Below are 20,570 nucleotides of genomic sequence, written 5' to 3' on the forward strand. Positions count from 1 at the left end.
GCTGCTAATCTCTTCATCGTGCCTCGTTCTCGCCTGTCCCGCCGTCGACCCCCGGCCCACGTCATCCCCCGGGCCTGGAATGCCCTCCCTCTGCCCATCCGCCAAGCTAGCTCTCTTCCTCCCTTCAAGGCCCTACTGAGAGCTCACCTCCTCCAGGAGGCCTTTCCAGACTGAGCCCCTTCCTTCCTCTCCTCCTCGTCCCCCTCTCCATCCTCCCCATCTTACCTCCTTCCCTTCCCCACAGCACCTGTACATATGTATATATGTTTGTACATATTTATTACTCTATTTATTTATTTATTTATTTTATTTGTGCATATCTATTCTATTTATTTTATTTTGTTAGTATGTTTGGTTTTGTTCTCTGTTTCCCCCTTTTAGACTGTGAGCCCACTGTTGGGTAGGGACTGTCTCTATATGTTGCCAACTTGTACTTCCCAAGTGCTTAGTACAGTGCTCTGCACACTGTAAACGCTCAATAAATACAATTGATTGATTGATTGATTGATTGATGAGATGCTGCAGGATAATTGCTCTTCTTGAATATAAATTCTTCTGTGTTTGGTATGTCAGTTGGGGATTTTAGCCCAAGCTTGAATGTTGCCCCAACAGCAGCAGAAGTGCAATATTTGTGGTTGATGCCTGAGGAATTAGCAGCCTTGAGCAAAATGAAGAGAGTTTGCAAGTGTCTTCCGAAGTTAACAAATCATAAATGGTATTTATTGAGTGCTTACTGTATGCAGCACTTAGTAGATTACAATAAATGTGTTCAGCTTCCTCTTTAAATTAGCCTCTCTGAACTCTTCAAACATCCACTTGAGAGGGTCAAGAATGGGTTCATACCCTAATAAACAGTAGTTGAAACCCAGGCTTACCCTGAAATACCACTACTGTCTGAGAGCTGCCTTTTAGGAAGGGTATAACAGAGATGGAGTGGAAGCAGAAAAGGGCAACCAAGATAATCAGGGAGAGGAAGAGGCTTAAATATGAGAAGAGACTGAAAAGATTAGGACTTTTCAAGTCTGGAAAGATAAAGTCTGAGGAACAAGGATTGAAATTTTCAAAATTATGAAAGAAATGTAAAGGGAGGAGGAGATCAAATTGTGGTTCACCAAATTCCACAGCAGGGGAAAAAGCATCCACTGAAGCTTGAAGGTGGTAAGAAGTAGAGGGAAAAATAAGCAGCCAAATCCTTGAATGGTTTGTTTATTCTCACTGCTTCTAATTCCTCTCTTCCAAACCCCTCCTCGACAATCTAGCTTCCACCCACTCCACTACAGTGAAACTGCTCTCTCTAAGGTCACCGGTGATTTCTTCTTCACTAAATCTTTTGGACTCTATTCCATTCTAAACCTTTGACCTCCCTGCTGCCACTGACACTGTGAACTCCTCCCTTCAAATGGTAACACGACCTAACCTTGGTTTCTCTGACCGTTCTTTCCTGGTTCTCCCCTCTGGCAGCTCTTTCTCAATCTCTTTCATGGGCTCCTCCTCTGCCTCCTATTCCCTAACTATGGGGGTTTGAGGCTCAGTTCTGGGATCCTTTATGTTCTCTTTTTACATTCATTCCCTTGGGAAAATCATCAGTTTTCATGGCTTCAACTCCCATCTCATATCAGGTGACTCCCATATTTACTTCACAAGCCCTGACCTTTCTCCTCCTCTGAAATTTCACATTTCCTCCTGCTTCCATGACAGCTTTCCATGGATGATCTACTGGCATTCAAACCTCAACATGTCCAAAACTGAACTCCCCACCTTTCCACCCAAAAGCTGGCCTCCTCCCAACTTTCCCATGACTGCTGATACCACCACCTTTCTTCCCATCTCTTAAGCCCACAGACTAGGCATTATCCTTGAATTCAATTTCTCTTTCAATCCTCAAATTCAGTCAGTCCCCAAATCCTGTCCACTGTTTCTTTGCTACATCTTGCGGTATTTATTATGAGCTTTCTATGGGCTATACACTGGAATAGGTACAGGACAGGGCAGTTGCATTGAGAAGAAAAACTCTTTTCATAATTGAACACATTAGACTTCTTGTGTAAAGTTTTATCAATCAATCAAATTTATTGAGCACATACTGTGTGCAGAACAGTGCACTAAATGTTTGGCAGACTACAATATAACAAGAGTTGGTAGACATGTTCCCTACTAACAAGGAGCTTAAAATCTAGAGGGGAAGAATACTAATGAGCATATTGAATAAGCTTTCAAGACCATTTTGAAAAAAAAAGAAAAGGGTCTTGCATCTGGTTTGTGAGTTTAGGGCATTTTATTGTCCAAAATGAAACTGCCAAGGAAAAATATCAATGTAACTCTTTCTGAGAAACCTCTTGTTTTGCAAAATGATCTCCTTCTGGCCAAATCCAACAGCCTCTACTCCACTCTAATCCTCCTTGATCTCTCAGCTGCCTTCGACACTGTTGACCACCCCTTTCTCCTAAAAACGTTACCCAACATTGGCTTCATTGCCAATGTCCTCTCCTCATTCTTCGTCTCTTCTGAGGGCTCTTTCTCTGACTCCCACCTACTAACTGTGGGAGTCCTTTACGGCTCAGTTCTGAGTCTCCTTCTATTCTCCATCTACACCCACTCCCTTGGAGAGCTCATTTGCTCCCATGGCTTTATCTGCCACCTCTGTGTGGATGATTCTCAAGTCTACAACTCCAGCCCTGATCTCTTTCCCTCTCTGCAGTCTCATATTCCCTCCTGCCTTCAAGGCATCTCTACTTGGAGGTCCTGCCAACACCTCAAACTTAGTATGCCCAAAGCAGGACTCCTTATCTTCCCACCCAAATCCTGTCCTCCCCCAAATTTCCCTGTCACTTTAGACATTACCACCATCCTTGTAGTCTCACAAGCCCAAAACATCTTGGCATTACCCTTGACTCATTTCTCTCATTCAACTCAAATATTCAATCTGTCATTAAATTCTGTTGGTGCACTCTTCACAATATCGCTAAAATCAGCCCTTTCCTCTCCATCCAAACTGCTACCATGTTAACCTAATAATTTATCCTATCCTGCCTTGATTACTGTATCATTCTCCTTGCTGCCTTCCCTGCCGCCTGTCTCTCCCCACTCCAGTCCATACTACACTATTCTGCCTGGATCATCTTTCTACAGAAAAAGCACTTTTAAATTTAAAGCACTCAATCACCTTGCCCCCACCTACCTTACCTCGCTGCTCTCTTACCATAGACCAGCCCATACACTGTGCTCCTCTAATGCCAACCTACTCACTGTACCTTGAGCTCATCTGTTTCACCACTGATCTACCCACATCCTGCCTTTGGTCTGGAACACCCTCCTTCTTCATATTCGACAGTCAATTACTCTCCCCACCTTCAAAGCTTTATTAACGGCACATCTCCCCCAACAGGCCTTCTCTGACTAAGCCTCTTCTCCCACTTTCTTCTGCATTACCCTGCCGTTGGATTTGCTCCCTTTATCCACCCTTCCCTCAGTCCTGTAGCGCTAATGTACCTATCCATAATTTATTTATTAATATTAATGTCTGTCTCAATCTAGACTGTAAGCTCGTTGAAGACAGGGGACATATACCAACTCTGTTACATTGTACTCTCCCAAGTGCTTAGTGCAATGCTCTGCACACAGTACGTACTCAATAAATGTTGCCAACCTGTACTTCCCAAGCGCTTAGTACAGTGCTTTGCACACAGTAAGCGCTCAATACGATTGATTGATTGATTGAATGAAATAGCCACAATGTCACTTGAAATAATCAATTCAAAAGCCACTGTAACATGTTAGAAAGCTCAAACAAAAACTGATGTTCTATATACCAAACACAGGGATCTGTGCTGGGAAGAACACATATAGGAAGTTGGGGATCAAAACACAAATGATACCCAATTAACCGGGAAGACGTGATTGGATCTAGGACCCACTCAAGTCACAGGAAGATTATGTAGGATATCTATTCAATACCTCTTCACTAACATCACTAAAATACAAGAGACACTTGGGGTAATTCTTATAGATGCCTTTAGGGAGTCCAGTGCACAAATCTGTGTCAGCCAGAATTTCAACTATGCACTCAATGACTGTGCAGTAGACACACAAGATGAATAGGTAGCTGTATTGAACTGTGAAGCCCTGAGGTCGAAGTTCTTTCTCATTATGCCCTCTGTTTTTCCATCAAGGTGCTTCCTAAGGCACAAATTTCAATCCCTGTTAGAGAAAGCTGTGAATTCTTTGAACTGGCTGTCGTGACTGAGCCCACCTTGATTGCGGTTAACCAAACATCCATTAAAAACCTATAGGAAATTAATTTATTTGACAGTTTTCAAAGTGACACCAACTTGCGTTTTATAAGATAATGGACACATTGCTAGTCTTTCAGTAGCCATCAAACAAATATAGCTCCGAAGTACCTGTGCAAAGAAACAGGCACTGGTCAGTCAATATGGGGAAGGAGTGTGGCCTAGTGGAAAGAGTATGGGCCTGGGAGTCAGAGGACCTGGGTTCTAATCCCAGCTCCACCACTTGTAGGTGGTGTGACCTTGGACAAGTCACATAATGATAATAATAATAATACTTATGGAATTTGTTAAGTGCTTACTATATGCCGGGCACTGTACTAAGAAGTGGCATGGTTTAGTGGAAGGAGCACTAAACCAGAGGACATGGGTTCTAATCCCTGTTCCACCACTTGCCTGCTGTGTGAGCTTGGGCAAGTTACTTAACTTCTCTGTGCCTCAGTTACCTCACCTGTAAAATGGGGATTAAGATGTGAGCTACATGTGGGACAACCTGATTACTTTGTATCTACTCTGGTGCTTAGAACAGTGCTTGGCACATAGTAAGCGCTTAATACCATAATCATTATCATTACTAAATGCTGAGGTGGATACAATCAATCAATGAATCATATTTATTGAGCGCTTACTGTGTGCAGAGCACTGTACTAAGCACTTGGGAAGTACAAGTTGGCAACAGCAACAGTACAAGCAAATCGGGTTGGACACAGTCCCCATCCCAGCTCACAATCTCAATCCCCATTTTACAGATGAGGTAACTGAGGCCCAGAGAAGTGAAGTGACTTGCCTAAGGTCACACAGCAGACAAGTGGCAGTGTTGGGATTAGAACCCATGACCAGACTCCCAGGCCTCTGTGTTATCCACTACGCCATGCTGCTTCTCTGCACTTCTCTGTGCCTGAGTTACCTTATCTGTAATATGGGGTTTAAGACAGCGAGCTCTACATGGGCATGGACTGTGTCCAACCTGATTATCCTGTATCTACCCCTGTGCTTAGCACAGTGCCTGGCACACAGTAAGTGCTCAACAAATACCACTGAAAAAAATACACTACCTCGACCTGGAGATATCAAGATTCCATATTTGCAGATATTTAACTGATTACAATAAAACCAATCTATTGTCTATCTAATTGTTGATCTATTTAAATAAGCCTATAGAAAAGCTGTTGAACAGTGATGGGTCTTGAGGAGGGCCAATTGCATCAGATCTATTCCACCAAAACCTTCTCCATTAGGACAGGAATTGAGTCCTCTATCTCTAATGTATTTTCCCAGCTGGTAGCAACATGTTCTGCTTGAACTAGGCATTTAATAAATACTACTGATTAACTAATTTAACTGGCTCCATAGTCCATGACTAGGGTCCCTGGGACCACCAAATTCTCCTATCTTCAATCTTTTTTTTTTAAAAAAAGGCTTTATTCCCAGAATATCTAGATCAAAAGCTCCACCTTCACACTCTATTATTCCTAGGTGCTGAATGAGATAAAAATTTCTGATTTTCTTCCTTTCCCCAGAAATAGTTCTGCCTCTCCTATTGCTCCTTTCTCCTTGGAACTTTGATCGTAATACCCCTATGATTCAGCATTACTAAAATTGTCCAACAGTTAAGTTAGTCTCTTGTGTACAGGTTTAAAAGAACAAAGCACCAGATCTATTTTTCTACTCTAAATCAAATTTCTAAATTAAATTTCTGAATTAAAAACTTTAAATGGAAATTGGTTTGGCAATAATTCAGAAATACACTTTGATAACAAATGGCAAACCTCATTCAAATTTATTTCCAAAGAGGCATGATCATTGAACTAGGGGTTTAAAACAAGAAGAATTTTAAATAAGAATGTTGATGACTATTATATTTCATCCACTACTACCATTTATATCATATTTCTTCTTAACATTACTACCATTTTTTTTTGTTTAAATAGGAGCTTGCTTCTGCATATTATAAAGTATTTTGGGGATGCCATCAGACAACATAATAGTATCCCTGAATCAGCTATTTTAAAGCACCATCAAGAATTACAAAGGTTGAAGAAATGAATTTATTATTCTTTTTGCCATCCTACATAGAAGGAAAGTTTAAGAGAGATTACAAAATATTCTACTCACTCCTGCTATAACTTTTTCTAGAAATGAAGAATCAGAAACAAATATGCTATCCCATTCTTGGAGTATAATAAATATCTTACAGCCTGACAGTTCCTGAACAAGAGATGAGAATTGAGTTTTTGCTCATTCTCTCTTTATAAGAAGAACGATAAGAGTTATGAGAGAGGAGAAGTAAATGGGAATAAACAAAAGAGGACTTAATGCTATACAGTACTTTCCAAGCGCTTAGTACAGTGCTCTGCACACAGTAAGTGCTCAATAAATATGATTGAATGAATGAATGAATACAGTGGGTGGGAACATTCTCCCCCAAACCTCCCCTTGTAGACTGTAAAATCATTGTGGACAGGGAACATATCTACCACCTCTGTTGTACTGTACTCTGCCAAGCACTTAGTTTAATGCTCTACACATAATAATAATAATAATAATAATAATAATAATGGCATTTATTAAGCGCTTACTATGTGCAAAGCACTGTTCTAAGCACTGGGGAGGTTGCGAGGTGATCAGGTTATCCCAAAGGGGGCTCACAGTCTTAATCCCCAGTTTACAGAGAAGGTAACTGAGGCATAGAGAAGTTAAGTGACTTGCCCAAAGTCACACAGCTGACAATTGACAGAGCCGGTATTTGAACCTATGACCTCTGACTCCAAAGCCCGTGCTCTTTCCATCAATTCATTCATTCATTCAATCGTATTTATTGAGTGTTTACTGTGTGCAGAGCACTGTACTAAGCACTTGGGAAGTACAAGGTGGCAACATATAGAGACGGTCCCTACCCAACAGCAGGCTCACAGTCTAGAAGGGGGAGACAGACAAAAAAAAAACAACATATTAACAAAATAAAATAAATAGAATAAATATGTACAAATAAAATAAATAGAGTAATAAATACGTACAAACATATATACATATATACAGGTGCTGTGGGGAGGGGAAGGAGGTAAGGCGGGGAGATGGGGAGGGGGAGGACAGGGAGAGGAAGGAGGGGGTTCAGTCTGGGAAGGCCTCCTGGAGGAGGTGAGCTCTCAGTAGGTCTTTGAAGGGAGGAAGAGAGCTAGCTTGGCGGATGTGCAGAGGGAGGGCATTCCAGGCCAGGGGGAGGACGTGGGCCGGGGGTCGACGGCGGGTCAGGTGAGAATGAGGTACAGTGAGGAGGTTAGCGGCAGAGGAGCAGAGGGTGCAGGCAGGGCTGTAGAAGGAGAGAAGGGAGGTGAGGTAGGAGGGGGCGATGTGATGGAGAGCCTTGAAGGCGAGGTTGAGGAGTTTTAAGACCCTTAAGAATCAGTCAATACCATTGACTGATTGAAAAACTCTAAAGGTAACATGAGTCAGTCTATACTACCATAAAGATCACTTCTTTAGGGTCAAGATTTCAGTTTTGAAATATCTATTTTAGGTGTAGGCAAGAAAGACAGCCCTGACTTCAGGAAACTGTAGCATGATGGGCCTACAATGTGATGGGCAGAGCAATCCCCACTTCTGGAAAAGTGCCTTAGCTATCAAGGGTGCAGGGAGGGCAGGAGGGAACAATGGCTGCAACGAAAGGCAACTCAAGTTAGTCTTCTCCAGCCGTCTCCATCAATCAATGGTACTTATTCAGTGTTTACTGCATGCAGAGCATTGTTCTCAGTGCTTGGGAGAGAACAATATAATAGAGTTTAGACACAATACCTCTTTTTAAATGGTTTCTGGGCCAGTGATTGGTGGGTCCCTATACTATTTAACTGCTTGGGAGAGCACAATATAATAGAGTTGGTAGACATAATCCCTCTTCTTAAAGATTTTCTGGGCCAGTGACTGGTGGGCCCTGGTACTATAGTATGCTTTCCTCATACTCATGAGGAGTGCTTCTAGTACAGGAAAAGCAACCACAATAATTGGAATACTTTATTCCCTTTGATTTTAAGCAAAATGGCACCAAGGAAAGGTTTTAACTTAGGCAAGCATCTGCAAATGACATTTTCGCTTCAAAGATAAGAAATACATTTTTGGTGGTTAAGATAAGAGGTCTGATGTCTGCAGGCTGCAACAAGAGAGCACACTTACATGTAAACTTGGATGGTAAGTCAGTACTCCATTGTCACATAGGGTCACATACTTCTTTTTCCACTCCTTATTCAACGATTTGCCACTTCGCTTCAGCAGCATACCCTAGGAACAAGAAAATGTGACTGTTTAGAAAAGAATGATGATTGGAATAGGAGGACAGATTAAGAAAACATTTTGATTATATCTAAGATTCCACTCTTTCCCCCCTCCACCTGTCATTTCAAAATTGAAAGTATATGGAAAACCTTTTAGAACACGGGGATGGCAGTGATATGTGGATCAAGGATGGCCTGCTGCTGGTGGTGAGAAGCTTGAGAACTATTTCCTCCTGTACTGATGTTCAGTTGCTTTCTTTTCATTCATTCGTTCATTCATTCAATCGTATTTATGAAGCACTTACTGTGTGTCAAAGTACTGTACTAAGCATTTGGGAGAGTACAATATAACAACAAACAGACATATTCCTGCTGAAAACAAGCTCACAGTCTAGATGACTGTTGTTGGATTCCTGCTTAGAATGAATGTACCTATTGATTTCTTTTTCTACGTGTCTGTTGCAAAACTTGCCTCTTCCCCCTTACTTTTGGATTGTGAACCCCTGTGGGCTAGGGATTCTCCTGTCTGAACAACCACTTTCACATCTCTCCCCAGTGCCCAAGGCAGGCTCTGTACAAAGTCAATGCTTAACAAATGAAATGAACAGTAATAATGGTAATAATGACAATGTAAGAAAACCTATTTGTAAAATCACAAATTCCTAATTTTAGTTTACATCAGTGAAATGGTTTGGTTTCATATTTCTTCCTGTAAATTTAGTGTTGTGAAACACTTTAGAATTATTATTACCAACACCATTTATTATATGATTACACATACGAAAAACTGTACAGACACTGGAGTAAATCCAGGAACAGCAACAAACACATGATTCCTAACTCACATGAGACTCATAATCTAAGATAGAGACAGGACAAATAAATGGGATATTATTTGAGTAAGCTAAAATGTATGAATCCAAAATGTTAAAATTGAAATACATACGGAAAACAGTACTTGGGAGGGAGAAGTCCATAGGCACTTCACTATGACATAAACAGTCCTTGGTGAAAAAATTCCCAAACCCTTCTCAACTATCTACATAGGGAAGACAGGTCTGGCTACTATGGAGTTAGATGGGAAGAGGGAGATGGCCCTAATCATCAGATACTACTCATAGATCCAAGGGTCCAAAGTAGCTTGGAATTTAAACTTGTAAGCTAAAAGAAACTCTTCAAAGAGGCACCAATGAAATTATCTGGACAAGGATTTCTTTTTATCTTAAACTTCTCCTTCTGGGAAATATCGAAGTACTTACAATTCAGGTATCCATGGCATAATTTAGACCTCAGTGTGTTAGACTTCAGCAAAACAAGCAACTCCATAGATAAACATTCCACCAAAATTGTGTCTACAACTGGTTTACTGCAAACTGCTCAGAAACCTGAAAAGGCCACCGAACCGGGTGGTTTAGCTGGGATGGTAGCAACTCCCAAGACCTTTGCATATTTGTTTAAAATTGTTGGAATTATCTATATGAGACACAGCATGGCTCAGTGGAAAGAGCACGGGCTTTGGAGTCAGAGGTCATGGGTTCAAATCCCGGCTCTGCCAACTGTCAGCTGTGTGACCTTGGGCAAGTCAATTAACTTCTCTGTGCCTCAGTTACCTCATCTGTAAAATGGAGATTAAAACTGTAAGCCCCCCATGGGACAACCTGATCACCTTGTAACTTCCCCAGTGCTTAAAACGGTGCTTTGCACATAGTAAGCACTTAACAAATACTATCAGTATTATTACTATTATTGTTGTTATACAAGTCTAGGACTCTCCTGCATAAAACATGACCTGATGCCTTATCACATCAATTTAAATTAAACTCTAGTGGAGATTTATCTTGTCAAGGGAGCATAAGAAGTTTTCAGAAGACCACTTTCACATAATAAAATGGACTGGCATAACAGGAATGGGAATATATACTATTAACTTTTTAAAAATATCAAATATTTCTATCCAATGTGAGTTCTGAGCTTTGAGCCTTTATATTTGTATCATACTCCATACTAAAGTAACTTCTGCTACATTTTTCCAGCAGCTAACATGGATCAATTCTTAACAACAGTTCAGGAAAAAGGTCAGTTATAAGCCAAGGAAAAACTAGACTACGGGATTAGAACCCATTGCTCAAATATTTCTTGTTTTTCCTCAAGCATCAAATGCTAAATCTCAATTTGCAATCCTTAACCTCACTATATAGTGATTTATACCAATTTAGGCAACTTTGTGTTGGCATTCTCAAAACAAGACAGGTGTTCTAATTTCAGCTTTGCACTTGTCTCTGTGACCTAGGGAAATTAACTTTTTTTGGCCCTTACTTTATACATTAGCAGAGACTACATGGAACAGAGACTGTGTCTGATCTGGTTGCACTGTAACTACCCCAACATCTACCACAACGCTTGGCCCAGTGAGTGTTTAACAAATAATGCAATTATCATATTATCATTATGATACTTAATCATGCTTTTCAGCCTTCATCTATGTATATGTTCATTTATTTATTTGTTTTTCTTAACCATTATGCACTCATCGGTTTAAAGCTATGGTATCCCCTAATTGACTATAAACACCTAGAGAGAAAGAATCAAGCCTTCTGCTCTTTTGTATGCCCACCAAGCCCTTAATTCAGTGCCCTGAACATAATAGATGCTTAATAAATACTGCTGATTCTGATGATTTCCTGGACATACTCCTTAGATGGAAGCCAAAAAGTCCATCATTTATGGCAAAAGGGTTAAAATTAAATTTTGAAATACTGCAGGAACTGATGTGGAAAATGACTTCATGACAGTTTGGGAGGTGAAATTTGCTCTGAGTTCTGGGAGTTGTCTCTTTCTAAGAGTTATTATTTCAAACTTAAAGACCCTTCTTGGAGAAAGAACTTTAATATGGTAATACTTCATTCAGCCCATATGGAACAATCTAAAATACACCACTAAAAATTCTTTAGAGATACAATTCAAATTTTAAAAAGGGAAATTAGGAATTTCATAATCAAGAGGTCAATTTATGGTTGCAATGTACTATTCACATATTGCAATTGATTTGGATGAAGAAGCTTGGGAAAAACTACAACCCCTAAACGCTGACATCAGAATCTCAGGTCAAGTACAATTAACTCTTTGGAGAATTCAGTAGTTTCTTAAAATCTGTCTTTTGCTATTCAAATCATCTTAAAATTTCTCTTCAAGGAGAGTAATCCTTCTTGTAATTGTTATCTTTCTTCTGAAGTTGTCTCGAAACACTGAATGGCCTGGGCTTTACTCTAACTTTACAGCCTTTCTTCTGAGTTCCTAAAGCTGCTTTGTCACACTGCTCACATCCATTCTCTTCACATCTGCCACCCATATTAGCTCAGCCTCCTGGTAGATCTTCCTACCTCCAGTCTCTTCCCTGGACAGTCCATACTCTGCTGCCTGGATCACTTTTATAAAATGTCATTTTGTTCACATCTTCCCAATCTTCAAAAATCTCAATTGGTTGAGGCCCACTCCTCTCTGCACCCAACAGGAACTCTTAACAACTCAATCAATGGTATTTACTGAGCACTGTTGTTTGCAGGGCACTGTATACGGTGGTTCTGTGTGCAGAGCACTGCACTAAGCACTTGGGAGAGTACAACATAACAGAGTTGGTAAACATGGTTCCCTTCCCTCTAGGAGACCAGAGACTAGAGGGAGAGTTAGACACTAAATAAATATGCAAATTACAGATATTCATTCAACGGTGTTTACTGAGTACTTACTATGTGCAGGGCACTGTACTAAGCGCTTAGCAGTGGGGCTGAGGCTGGGGTGAATATCAAGAACTTAAAGGGTACAGATCCAAGTGCATAGGTAACACAGAAGGGAGAGTAAATAGGGACAAACATGGCTTAATCGGGGAAGGGCTTTCAGAGATGTGACTTTAATAAGGCTTTGAAGGTGAAGAGGGTGGTGGTCAAAGGGATATAAAGTGAGGAGGGAGCTCCAGGCTGGAAGGAGGACATGGGCAAGGGGTCGGCAGTGAGATAGATGAGACTGAGGTTCAGTGAGTAAGTTGGTGTTAGGGTAACGAACTGTATGGACTGGGTTGTAGTAGGAAATCACCAAGGTAAGGTAGGAGGGGACAAGATGATTGAGTGCTTTGAATCTGAAAGTAATGAGCTTCTATTTGATGTGGAGGTGGATGGGTAACCACTGGAAGTTGTTGAGGAGTGGGGAGATGTGGACTGAACTTGTTTTAGAAAATAATAATGATATCACTAATAATGGTGGTGTCGAGTAAGCACTTACTTAGTGCCAAGCACTGTACTAAGCACTGGGGTAGATAAAAGAAATTGGGTCAAAGTCCCCATCGTACCTGGGGGTCACAGTCTAAGGAGGAAGGGAAAACAGTTATTTTAGCTCCATTCTTACAGATGAGCAAACTGAGGCCCAGATAACTTAAGTGACTTGCCCAAGAATACACACCAAGACACTGGCAACGCCGGAATTAGAACCTAGTCCTTTGACTCCCAGGCCCATGCTCTTTCCATTAGTCCACACTGTCTCCAAAACAATGACCTGGGCAGTAGAGTGTATGGACTGGAGAAGGGAGAGACAGAAGGGAGGGAGGTCAGCAAGGAGGCTGATGCAGTAGTTAAGGCAGGATAGGATACATTCTTAGATCAGTGTAGTAGCACATTGGATGGAGAGGGAGGGCAGATTTCAGCAGTATTGTGAAGGAAGAACCGACATGATTTGGTGACAGATTGAATATTTGGGTTGAATGCCAGAGATGAGTTGAGGATGATGCAAGGTTAGAGCTTGTGAGATAAGGAGGATAGTGGTGTTGTCTACTCTGATAGGAATGCGAGAGGGAAGACAGGGTGTGGGTGGGAAGATGAGTCCTGGTTAGGACATGTTCAGAGATACTGGTGGGACATCCAAGGAGAGATATCCTGAAGTCAGGAGGAAATACTAGACTGCAGAGAAGACAGTCAGGACTGGATTGATAGCTTTGGGAATCATCCTTGTAGATGATAGTTGCAGACATGGGAGCAAATGAGTTTCCCAAGGCCATGGGTGTAGATGGAGAATAGAAGAGGAGCCAGTACTGAGCCCTGAGGGGCTCCCACAGTGATGGGGTGGGAAGCAGAGGATAAGCTCACAAAAAAGACTGAGAATGAGCTACCAGAGAACTAGAAGAAACAGGAGAGGACAGTGTCAGTGAAGCCAAGGTTGGATGTTTCCAGGAGACGGGGTGGTCCACAGTGCTGTAGGCAGCTGCAAGGCCAAGTAGGATTAGACTGTCAGATTTGGCAAAAAAAGGATTACTGGATAACAGGATACTTTACAGAGGTCAGTTTCTGTGGACTGAAGGGGGCACAAGTCAGTCAATCGTATTTATTGAGCGCTTACTGTATGCAGAGCACCATACTAAGCACTTGGGAAGAGTACAATATAACAGACCCATTCCCTTCCCACAGCAAGGTTGCAGTCTAGAGGAAAAGGAGAAAGAAGAGAAGAACCTAGCCCTATTAATCCCTCTGGCTTTTCTGATATGAAGGGAACTTATTGGGACAATTTGGTCTGGGCATCTTTACTTCTTGAGGCATTTCTAAGTACTCATTTTTCTGTTTGACTTCAATACACCTACAAGCTTGACCTGTCCCAAACTGGAAGCTCCTATTAGTTCCCAAATTGTGTTTACCTTACTTTGTTCAGCAACTAACATATTGCCATACTCATGAGGGCATTTGATAATAGGTGGTACTGATGCTGAAGCTGATAGGAAAGTCAACTTCCATGCCATGAGAGGAGAAAACGATGCGACACACCATAATTTTTGCCCTCTCTATAATTCTCAGTTGCAATAGGGTGAGGTGAATGGGCTAACTTAAACAAGGGGAAGGAGAAGGATTAATTAATGATCACAACTTCATTTTAACTATGCAATACATATGGAGATGCAAATTACTTCAAATATGCAATAATCCCAAGGCAGAAACACTATGCAAAAGTGTTTAGAGTTAGAGAAAGGCAGAAGACATTAACCAACACAAGAGAAAAGAGAGAGGAAGTGTGTGTACATGGATAGAGACTGACACCTTGGAAGGTATAACTTTTATCAGCTTCTTATTACTATTTCTTCTACAACATCCACAGCAATTTTACAAATCAAAGATGAGTTTTTGCTGTTCCTGGTAAACACACAAAAAGCTGTTTCACTGACATGCACAATTATTAGAGCCTTGGAAAGACTACAAATCCACCAAATAAACTCAACATAATTTTTAAGTTAAAAAGAGAGTGTACTATTCTAACATCATTTTCGTATACTAAATGTTTTAAATGGGGTCTACAAGTTAACAAAAGAAGTACTTTAAAAATATTGTCAATTGCATCCTTCCTCTGAAAATTATAAACAACCCATCAAAAATATTAAATGTTTAAATGTGTTTTGTCTTTATGGTATTTGCATAATCTGTAGCTTCTCCATTCAATTTTTTTTTCACAATATCATTTAATGTTTTCATTCAGTTCCCATTTTAATAAGCACCATTACAAACTTTTTAATTTAAAGAACATGCACAAAATGGGCAGTCTATTTGTTCCTGTATTAATCTTAGTTTCAATATCTAGACTATCATTTTGGATTACTAAATATAGAGTCCATTAAATATGAATACATTAAAATAGAGTTTATTGCATAGACAAATCATTTAACTGGTCTCAGTCTTTCAAATGCTTTGCATGGATCAGTTCATGCTTTTGTTTATCAACGCACAGTATTTTGACACAGTACGCCTTCAAGTCCTGTAGACAGTAAGCTCCTTGTGGACAGGCACAATATTCATTCTTTCAATGGTATTTATTGAGTGCTTACTGCGTGCAGAGCACTGTACTATGTGCTTGAAAAGTACAGCCTAGCAACAGCTAGAGATAATCCCTACTCAACAGCGGGCTCACAGTCTAGATGGGGGGAGACAGACAACAAAACAAAACAAGTAGACAGGCATCAACAGGATCATTATGGCATCAATAGGATCAATATAAATAAGTAGAATTATAGATATACACAGTATCTAACAACTCTGTTGTAGTGTATTCCCCTAACTGTTTAGTACAGTAAGTGCTCAATAAACACCACTGATTGACTGTGCTTTATTTAAGAAAACAAACATTTTAGAATGACCCAAGAGAACTGTAGGAGGTATTTATTATTTAATTCATTGGAAGTTACTGAACACTTACTTTATGCAGAGCATTGTATTACATACTTGGCAACATACAATAGATGTAAGAGTCAATTCACACGCAACTAGTCTAAGCCTATAAAGAAATCATTTGTTTTTTCATAAGGCACATAATGATTGGTCTGAACTTCAGAAAAGACATCCAGTAAAATCTTCATATTACTTTTGTTTGTAAGGCTGAGTTTCACCTTCAAGATTTTTCTGATATAACATCTTTCATTTGTATATCAGAATTGTCTGAAGTGGGGGAGATGGAAAGGAAAGGAGAAGACGGTTCTTCACAGTAATTTGCATTCAGCATTCAAAACTAAATCTCCCACTCCAATAGTTGACTGTCACCTAGTTATTTCAATGCCCAACAAGTCTGCTGGTGGCTTTAATGAGTGACCTCCCTAGCAAAAAACATCTTGGACTCAGTGTGTGCACTTCTTGCTTTTGCTCAAGGAACTTTTTCTGTGGTGGAGTCAAATGGTTGAACTGTCTGTTGCAATCTCTTTATTAGTAATGTGTATTCTGGGGCTAGTCCCAGGAGGTCAATGCATGCCAAAAGCAATGTTAAGTGTACAAGCTTTAAATAACTTACAAAGTTAATGTAATGAATGTAAGTGTTATCTGAAATCCATCACTCAGTGGCTTGCTGTAGCCTCAAGCTGTGATAAAACACCGCTCATAAATTTATATTAAAACTCTGTTCAATAGCAATTATTTACCAACAAAGATTTATTGATTGCATTTGCTGTTAGAGATTGGGGGCCCTAACTGAGCCAATCAGCTGTTGTTGTTGAGTTCTGAGGCACCAAGTGAAGCTCTAGCCTGCTATCAGGCTCAGCATCCAGATCATTACATTGACAGTGGAAACGGTTAATGACAAAGCTCCCATGTGGGTGTCTGCTGCTCAAGAGACAAGGGGCTGCTTGGTCAGGAGAACGGTGTATATGTTCTAGAAAACCAGTTGGTTCAAAGATCTGGCTATCAACAATAAAATCAACTATCCACCTTTTCTCTCGAGGCAACAATTCTTATCTGCTTTTGCAGCTTTGAAATGCTATACATTCGTTTGACAGGAAGTGTAGGAAAACCCAACTGTGATTGAGTGTGGTGGTATAAATAGAATTATGCTACTGCACTGAAGGTTATGCCAGCAGCTGCCTAATTACCAAAGAAAATGGTTTAGGAATGGGTTGCCGGTTTAGAATTGTTTAGAGTTCCTTTTAAAGTGAACTTTGAGTAGCTCTTTGATTCACATAGAATATTTTAGCCTACTATACCCAAAGAACCCCAAATGTATTATAACCAGCACAAATAGTATACATGAATCTTCCAATGCCTAAGCTACTTCTTGGAATGGTTAGGGAAGTTTCAAAGATTTAATGCTCCAATGCAATAATTTACTGCATCCCTCTTGTGGCAATCTCGGCTCTGCTACTTGCCAGTTGTGCAAACTTGTGCAAATCATTTAACTTCTCTGCACCTCAATTTCCTCCACTGTAAAATGGGGATCAAAACTTGTTCTCCCTCCTACTTAGACTGTGAGCTCCATGTGGGACAGGGACTTTATCTGACCTGATTAACTTGTTTTTAACTCCAGCATTTAGCACAGTGGTTGACACACAGAAATCATGCAGAAAATACCATAAAAAACCCCTGACAATTCCAGGAAGGTTAGACACTAGGAGAATAGTAATCAGTACAGTTCAGTAGCCCATTTTCCCATGGGCTAATGGTTTCCATGAACTGAATTCAGGACACTTAACTATTGGCAAGTTTGTTATTGTAAAATTAGCTTTGAAAACTATCAGTGCATGTATAGTTTCCTAAAAAATGCTACAGAGTACCTACATTTGTAACTATTTTTATACAAATGTAGTAGATCAGAGTTGCCACGCTACACATATTACAGTCAAACATTCATTCAATCAATAATAGTAATAATAATAATAATGATGGCATTTGTTAAGCGCTTACTATGTGCAAAGCAGTATTCTAAGTGCTGGGAGGATACAAGGTGATCAGGTTGTCCCACGTGGGGCTCACAGTCTTAATCCCCATTTTCCAGATGAGGTAACTGAGGCACAGAGAAGTTAAGTGACTTGCCCAAAGTCACACAGCTGACAAGTTGCGGAGTCAGGATTAGAACCCATGACCTCTGACTCCCAAGCTCATGCTCTTTCCACTGAGCTACACTGCTTCTTGAGAGAGTGGACTGCACAGCATTGTACTAAGAGCTTGGGAAAGTAAACAGAATTAATAGATATGATCCCTACCCTCACAAAGTTTGCCATCTAACAGGGGAGACAGAAGGAAGCGATACTCTATAAACATATGAACCATAAACTATTCTGGGAATTGTAAGATCATAAGTGACATATGATTAGGTGACATAGTAGTGTTGAAATGGAATCAAGGGATATGATGTGGAGATTAGAAATCAATCAGGAAAGGCTTCCTGGAGGAGATATGATTTCAGACAGGCTTTGAAGATAGAGAGAGCAGAGGTGTCTTGGAAGTGAAGGGGAAAGGAATTCCATATAGATAGAAGGGCATGAGCAATAGGTGGCAGTGGGAGAGACAAGAATGAGACACAGTGAGTGGTAAAAAAAAGTCCTTAAAATTAATGCCAAGATGATTTGCAGGAAAAAAAGTAAATCAGAAAATGTAGTGTGTGTGTGTGTGTGTGTGTGTGTGTGTTCAATAACTGTTATGAGACCTATGGGCTGGGCAATATAGGAGAAACAGGAAAGTAGTCTTCCTCTAATCAAACTGCACCAATCAATAACATTCCCCTTACATAACCATCTTTACTGGGGAAACTGGGAAAAAAAAAACGGATTCCAAATTCCACATAGCTTACTGTCTATTTACTATCTGAAAGGTGGAGAAATCCAGATACATGAGTCTGGGTTCTAGGGTAGGATCTTTCCATTGGAAAAATTATCTTTAAAAAAGAGTTATATAGAACAGCTATTATTGGTGAAAAAGTGGAATGGTAGAAGGAAAATAGTAGGCTTTCCAGTTCCGTGGACCAGGACTGACCAGGCTTCCTATTATTTTTACTTCAACTAAGTAATGAGATTTAACTGAAGAGCTAGTATTCTTTCCGATTACCTACTGCACAGCCATTTATGAGGAAAATGCAGTAGAAAGTACTATTTGATAGATTACTGAAAATCATCACCTTCAGATACTACACAGAATGAGTTTTAAGAAATGTGAATGGCTCCAAAAAGCAGTTAAGATAATAATAATATTAATGATGATGTTAATACTAATACATAATAACATTTGTTAAGTGCTTACTATGTGTCAAACGTTGTATTAAGCTCTGGAATAAATGCAGATAATCAGGGTGGACAAAGTCCTGATCCTGCAACAGGTTCACAGTCTAAGATTGGGAATCATAATCAAGGATGGAACTCCTTGAACAATTTAAAGTACTTTACAGTGTCTCCTTAATAAGTTTGCACTAACTTTCACAATGCAAGTAGCCAGGACTCCACCTAAGACTTTCTGGGGATAAGCATGGAAATAATTCAATCAATCAATAGTAGTTCTTGAGTGTTTACTGTGCATACTACTCAAAGTGGTTGCATACAACAGAAACAAAAAAATATATATTCCTGCTCACATTGAAGTGTAACCTAGCAGGGAAGAAAGACATAAAATAACATACAAATAGGAGGAAAAAGTGCTCAGGTAGTACAGAGTATGTAAAATGATATGTACAAAAGTGCAACTTCTTTTTCTTAAGAAGTCTGAGTGCAAAAGTGCTTGAGGGAAGGATGTAGGAAAGATGTACTGGGGAAAAGAAAAATTTATTTTGGAAAACCTCTTGGAGTTGGTTGGATTTCAGAAGAGTTTGGAAGATGGAGAGAAATGTGGTCTGATAGATTTGATATGATTAGACTAGGCTGTGAACTCCTAATAAGCAGGGAACGTGACTACCAATCCTGTTATACTGTACTCTCCCAAGTGCTCTGCATACATTAAGTGCTCAAAAATACAGTTGAGTAACTGACTAATTGGATGATGTTTCAGATGGGAGGAATAATAAAAATAATAATAATGATTACGGTATTTATTAAGTGCTTACTAATTGTTCTAAGTTCTGGGGTAGATACAAGCTAAATAGATTGGACACAGTCCCTTTCCCACATGGAGCTCACAGACTTAATCCCCATTTTACAAATGAGGGAACTGAAGCTCAGAGAAGGTAAGTGACTTGCCCAAGGTCACACACCAAACTAGTGGTGGAGCCGGAATTAGAACCCAGGTCTATCTATGTTGCCAACTTGTACTTGCCAAGAGCTTAGTACAGCACTCTGCTCACAGTCAGCGCTCAATAAATACGACTGAACGAATAAAAGGTCTTTCTCACTCTGAGACCCATGCTCTCTATCTACTAGCTCATGCTGTTTTCTTAGGCAATCTTGCACACATAAGGAAGGCATGAGCTATGGGTTGAAGGCTGAAAAGCTGAGAATGAGGCACAGGCAAAGGTGAGAAGGCCACCTTTTCTCATTCTGTTTTTCTGTCTTCCATTTTGCTTCTCACCTTCAAACTCTGAAGGCACTCATTTAAACCTCATAAAACTTCTCAACTGTGAGCTTGTTGTGGGCAGGGGGACTGTCTGCTAATTCTGTTTGTATTGTACTCTACCAAGTGCTAAGTACAATGGTCTGACAATAAGTGCTCAAAAAATGATTGATTGATTGATTGACAAAATTTTAAAAGATTGAAGTTGATTGTCAAGGATAAGGCCTAACATATATAGAGCAATAATTTCCAAAGAGAATGCATAA

General features: G+C 40.1%; 1 protein-coding gene across 6 annotated transcripts in view; it reads right to left on the reverse strand.

Moving 5' to 3' along the window:
* AGAP1 (ArfGAP with GTPase domain, ankyrin repeat and PH domain 1) overlaps positions 1-20,570 on the reverse strand; it is a 777,656-nt gene that overhangs the window by 247,486 nt on the left and 509,600 nt on the right. For all 6 annotated transcript variants that reach the window (XM_038749190.1, XM_038749187.1, XM_038749185.1 and 3 more), the window contains one exon: positions 8,454-8,558. In XM_038749190.1, coding sequence (XP_038605118.1) covers positions 8,454-8,558 — 105 coding nt within the window. The remainder of the gene's footprint in view (positions 1-8,453; positions 8,559-20,570) is intronic.

This window comes from Tachyglossus aculeatus, chromosome 7, assembly GCF_015852505.1.
Source record: "Tachyglossus aculeatus isolate mTacAcu1 chromosome 7, mTacAcu1.pri, whole genome shotgun sequence".
NCBI lineage: Eukaryota > Metazoa > Chordata > Mammalia > Monotremata > Tachyglossidae > Tachyglossus > Tachyglossus aculeatus.